The sequence below is a fragment of the Haliotis rubra genome, unplaced genomic scaffold (genome assembly GCF_003918875.1).
Source record: "Haliotis rubra isolate DU_JTF1 unplaced genomic scaffold, ASM391887v1 Scf1206, whole genome shotgun sequence".
NCBI lineage: Eukaryota > Metazoa > Mollusca > Gastropoda > Lepetellida > Haliotidae > Haliotis > Haliotis rubra.
Window position 1 is genome coordinate 252,152 of NW_025765122.1, and position 6,000 is coordinate 258,151.

The 6,000-nt window shown below is 42.6% G+C and overlaps 1 protein-coding gene across 1 annotated transcript in view; it reads left to right on the forward strand.

Moving 5' to 3' along the window:
• Positions 1-5,829, forward strand: part of LOC124264542 — a gene marked incomplete at its 3' end in the record, with an annotated part of 45,789 nt that extends 39,960 nt beyond the window's left edge. The window contains 5 exon segments of the mRNA XM_046699291.1: positions 69-1,524; positions 1,784-2,158; positions 5,533-5,594; positions 5,596-5,616; positions 5,618-5,829. Coding sequence (XP_046555247.1) covers positions 69-1,524; positions 1,784-2,158; positions 5,533-5,594; positions 5,596-5,616; positions 5,618-5,829 — 2,126 coding nt within the window.
• Positions 5,830-6,000: the final 171 nt, after the last annotated feature.

Consider the following 6,000-nt stretch of genomic DNA (forward strand, 5'->3'; position numbering starts at 1 on the left):
AATCAATCATAAAAATAAACAGACGTTTGATTTTCATGCTAATAGTAATCATTGCACATTTATTTCAGACACGAAACTTCCTGCCAAACCACAACGCGCCGTCACCATCTTTCGTGTCGCGAGTCCTGCACAGTGTGGCGGCCATTTTCGGAATCAGCATATTCATCCTGTCAGCCTGCCTCCTGATCATCCTTGACATAACGGAAATGCCAAGAGTTGTCGCCCTTATCGCAGCAGTTCTCGCCCTTTCTGTAGTGTGGAGCCAGCCAATCAAAGTTTATATATTTCAAGCAGAATGCCCGTCGGAACCCGTCCGATACAACATCTCTCTTCTCCTGTCCTTTGTAAGAATCGTATCCCTGGGAATATTCTCGATGGCTGTGATTCCTATGGGCGGTAAAGTCGATATATATGATTCACCAAAGTTCCTATGGGATGGGATAACATCGCTGGGTGAGAGCCGTGTCTTAATGTCCGTCCTTGCAGTTAACTGCTGTGCAGGCCTGCTGACGTATGCCTTGACCCGAATCTCCGCCTACTATACCACGACATGGTCCGGTATTCTCATCCCATCCATCTTGTCCACAACAATTGCATCAGTCATTTACATTCTGAACTGTTTCGATGGTATCTACCTCACGTTGAGTGTGGATGTGTGTCCAATGTCAGAGGAAAGTTTGATCGTTGCTGGATTTGTCATCCTATTATGGCTTCTTCCTATGCTTATCATGAGAAGGAACTACTTTATACCAGCTGATACTTTCTTCAAACCAGAACACGAGAATTTCATCACCTTTGGCTACAGTGCTGTGTTCTTCGACCAACACTCTCTTCTAAACTATTATCCGTGTCCTTTGATGTTCCGCGAGACAGGATTGAACGGAAACGGAAGAAGCCGGGTGTTCATGTGTACAACTATGTACAGAGAGGCTGATTATGAGATGGAACAACTGCTAAAAAGTCTTGCCAAAATATCAAAATCTCAACGCCTTAAAAAGAAGAAAATATACATAGAAGCCCACATATTCCTCGATAATGGCGCTGACGGATTAACACTGAAAGAATTCGCTCTTCAACTTATGGCTTTGGTACAGAACTGCCTGGCTGTCGGTCGGTCAGATGGAAGCATACACAAAAACTCCTTACGGTCTGCAATCTCATGCGTCCTTCCCGGTGGTATGCCATTGTTTGTTCATCTCAAAGATCCTACATTTGTTAAGGCCAAGAAACGCTGGAGTCAAGTGATGTACATGAATTATATCATGGATTACCGTATCAAGATGACAACTCAGATCGCTGACATACAGCATCAGATCAAGCTGAAGAAGGAGGTAGGACCTACGAAGTACACGCAGATGATCATGCAGATCAGGTCCCTTCTTGAAAACCTCAAAAGGATCAAGATGAGGAACAAGAGAAGAGATCGATACACAGTAAGTGTGGTTCGGCATACAGTTCCCGATCAAGGGATTGAAACTGGAGATGACATGTCTGGAGACCTCCAGTCAAAGATACCAGGTGAAGGCTGCAGACTATAGTAATGGAAGATCTACCTACCCTCCTTCTACAAAGCAACAGCTACGCCAATTTGGTCTCTGCTGAATATCCTTTGGGAAGACCACGCCAATTTATATGTCTGAAACTTCTTCTCAAACTGGAAGCCAGAGCAGTGGGTGATGATGGGAGACCCAGCACAGTCTTTTCCTTCTGCTTCCTACACGAGTTTTATATCAACTGATTTTTTTCTGTTTCTAAAGTCAACCCTGCTTATATCCCCGATGAAAACGAGTTGCTGCCACCGAAATGGCTGCCGGAATTTACATCGGACTCAGCCTCACTAGTCATGCGCCTAGTCTGTCCAGACATCAGGGCTCAGCGAGGGATCTCAATATGCTGGAGTTTGCCTCTGATGAGAAGATAGCCACAATATCTAAGGATAACACAGAGTTGGATCTGTCCCAGTTAACACCGACATACGACGACAGGACGTATATCCTGGCGACAGATGCTGATATGCAGTTTAATGACATGAGCGTTCTTGACCTGGTCGAAACCTGCAACAGCGATCTTCGGCTAGGAGCTGCTTGCGGCCGGACGCATCCTATGGGGAAGAAGAAACACCCAATCGTCTGGTTCCAGATGTTTGAATATGCTAAAGGTTAGTTTTTGCTCTCGTGGTATGTTGGCCTACACAGTATAGATCCTTCATCATTGTGTTCCTGTAATGTCATGCATGTATCTTGTATTTAATGACACATCCGAAAATCATCCAGTCACTATCTTAATACAAATCAAAAGTAGTAACTCGCAGTATTTCTCCTTTGCAATGGCACATTCCTTTGAAATGATTTTTATGAACCAAACCACTATTGAAATTAGTTTGTTGAACTGACAGTAATGAGACTAGAAGAGTTCGAATTACTACTTTTGCATTTGTTTAGAATAGCTTCACAGGGACCTTTTGAATCAGCTAAATGGTGGCCTAGTAGTCTCGTGTTATTTGTAGGATGATGTTGACCATTTCTCTGATGGGAAACAGAAATGTTACCAAAACACCAGCTAAATTGGCTTGCACACAAAGAAGTAATAATATTTATGAGTTAAAAATGAATGTAACAAAAATGATTTGTTAGAGATTATTGGACCAATCTTGTAATAACCCTAGAATGCCATTACAGTGACACTAATTTCGAATTAGCTCACCTGATATAACATGCAAGTGATATTTTGACGTCACTATATCCGTCGTGTTCAGGAACCGATTGACAATGTTCATACAGCACTGGGATTCTTAGACTCTTTACCAGGTAATTGGACCCGTGAACGTCAGGGTCAGAATTTGTATTTTGTAACCCATGCTTGTCGTAAGAGGCGACTAACGTGATCGGGTGGTCAGACTCGCTAACTTGGTTTACACATCTTATTATTCCAATTGCATACATCGATGCTTATGCTGTTGATCACCAGATTGTCTGTTCCAGACGCGATAATTTTACAGACCGCCGCTCTATAGCTGGAATACTGCTGGAGTGCGGCGTAAAACCAAACTCTTCACTCACTTCCGGGTAATGGTAATTAATTTGTTTCTATCCCAGCTACCAATATGCACCAACATCGTTTGGTCGTTAGGGGCGGTTGGGTAGTCTAGTGGTTAAAGCGTTGGCCCGTCACGCCGAAGACCGACCCGGGTTCGAATCCCACATGGGTACAATGTGTGAAGCCCATTTCTGGTGCGTGTCCCCGCCGTGATGTTGCTGGAATATTGCTAAAAGCGACGTAAAGCCAACCTCAGTCAGTCGTTTGGTCGTGGCCACTCGAAATTTGATGTAACCTCTGCATAATCATTGCCACTAATTGGATGTATAACATTTCCGTAATGTGTAAAAGCTGATATCTATTTGTTTATTCTGCAGACTTTGGCTGATTAAGAGTGCCAGAATATCATTGGATCTGTGATGTGTTGCCTCGGCTAGCTTCAGCAGTTTGTACAAGAGTGAAGGCCCTAGAAGGTGTTACCTCTACTCCGAGCCTACATTCAAACCTGGGATGTCTTCACTAAGGACACAGGTACGCCACCCTATGCTCTTGACATGTGGGGATACATTTGATCTCATTCATAGTGTCACAGCAATGCCGATGTTAGATGCTTTTCCCCAATCAAAACCTTTACCAAAACGTTGCAAAATACAATGAAGACGTTTAAAATGCACACGTCGGCTACCTTCAATGATTTTAGGACCGCCTCCGTGGTGTAGTGGTTAGAAGCGTCCATCGGGAGAGCGGAAGGTCATGAGTTCGATCCCCGACCGCGTCATACCAAAGACGTTAAAATATGGTACTTGTTGGTCCCTGCCTGGCGCTCAGCATTAATGGGTACAACAAGGACTGGTCTGTGCTCGGAGTATTTATGCTTCCTGCGGCATGTGTGGTATCTCCAGTGGGCTAGCACTATAAAACCAGCAGAAGTCTTGGCTGGTACAAGCAGCCGCACATACACACGTACGCATGCACGTCGTCATATGAGCAGAGAATATTCTCAAGCACGACGTTAAACCCAATTTCACCAGGTTATCATTCATACTGCCAGCGTATCATTCGTTTTGGAGGAGAACATTCACACTATCGTTCAGATTTATCATCATCCATTCAAACTGCGTAATTGAATAGGAGTGGTAAGACTGAAAGATACTTTTAACTAGGCTGACTATTGAGGGGGAAAAAACTATTACGATAGCGATAGTCTATTGCAACATACCATTGCGATAGCGATAGTCTCTTGCAACATACTATTGCGATAGCGATAGTCGATTGCAACATACCATTGCGATAGCGATAGTCTATTGCAACATACCATTGCGATAGCGATAGTCTATTGCAACATACCATTGCGATAGTGATAGTCTATTGCAACATACCATTGCGATAGCGATGGTCTATTGCAACATACCGTGCGATAGCGATGGTCTATTGCAACATACCGATGCGATAGCGATAGTCTATTGCAACATACCGTGCGATAGCGATAGTCTATTGCAACATACCATTGCGATAGTGATAGTCTATTGCAACATACCATTGCGATAGCGATAGTCGATTGCAACATACCATGCGATAGCGATAGTCTATTGCAACATACCATTACGATAGCGATAGTCTATTGCAACATACCATTACGATAGCGATAGTCTATTGCAACATACCATTACGATAGCGATAGTCTATTGCAACATACCATTGCGATAGCGATAGTGATAGTCTATTGCAACATACCATTACGATAGCGATAGTCTATTGCAACATACCATTGCGATAGCGATAGTCTATTGCAACATACCATTGCGATAGTGATGGTCTATTGTGACCAGCTATTGAAATACTATTGCAATTGTGTTTTTCTCCTTGAATTGTCTCATTTGAAGTCATTTCTCCAAATGAATGTATAGTTTATATTGAATAAAAATAGAAGTTGAAGTAGTTTCAGACTCTTTGAATAACTGACAAGAAACTTAAAACCCAGATCAATAAACAGTGAAACAAACTCAATGAAGCTGCAAATCTGCCCAAACATCCTGTATTTTCGCTGTGAAGGTTTATCAACGGAAGTCAATTACTAAACAATCGATAGTCACACATACTATCGATGCATCGATAGGTTTTCGTTTCTACCATCGATTAATAGCTATCGGAGACTCAACAATGGCAATCCATCGATAGTTCGATGCATCGTTACAGCCCTACTTTTAACCTTATCCAAACAACCATAATAAACTCATATTTCCTCATTAAACTTATCAAGAAGCATCAATCTTCATTGCTGAAGCTTACAGGGGGAAGATAATACCTTTTCAAGATTCTTGATTTTTACAATAATCATTAATTTCAAAGACATACGACATGATATATCGTGTTCATAATTTTTAAACCCTGATTTATCGTTTGGGTGCAAACTTATGTGTGTCAATGAATAGGAAACATATCTACTCTGCTAAGTTACTCCTATTACTTACATTACTTGTAACGTACCGACTAAAGAACGCCTTCTCATCAAATTCGGGCGAGGATCACGATGGATGTGTACATTGATGATGTTACGGTGGCTGGAAGCTCCAGTATTCCAACTACCGCCTACAACGGCACCTACTGCCCAGATACTGTGGAGGAGTTCATCAGAGCAAGAAGACAACTGGATTCTCTCGAGTTTTCTCAACTTTCGCTGATGGTGTTCCGCAATCTTCCGCAACTAATCCGCAGTAATGGGTGCTTCTCCATCATCTATGCAATCTACTTACTCCAGTTGTTGTTCTTCATCGTGTTTCTCTCTCCTGTTAGGTACATCCATTCTCATTGAAGGGGCGGTGGGGTAGCTTAGTGATTAAGGTGTTCGCTCGATGTCGCCGAAGATTAGGTTTAAGTGCATTTCTGTAGGTTCCTTGTATGCTTCGTAGAGATGGCGCTGTAAATATGCACGCAAAGTCAGCCTTGTCCAATAGCCATGGAGCA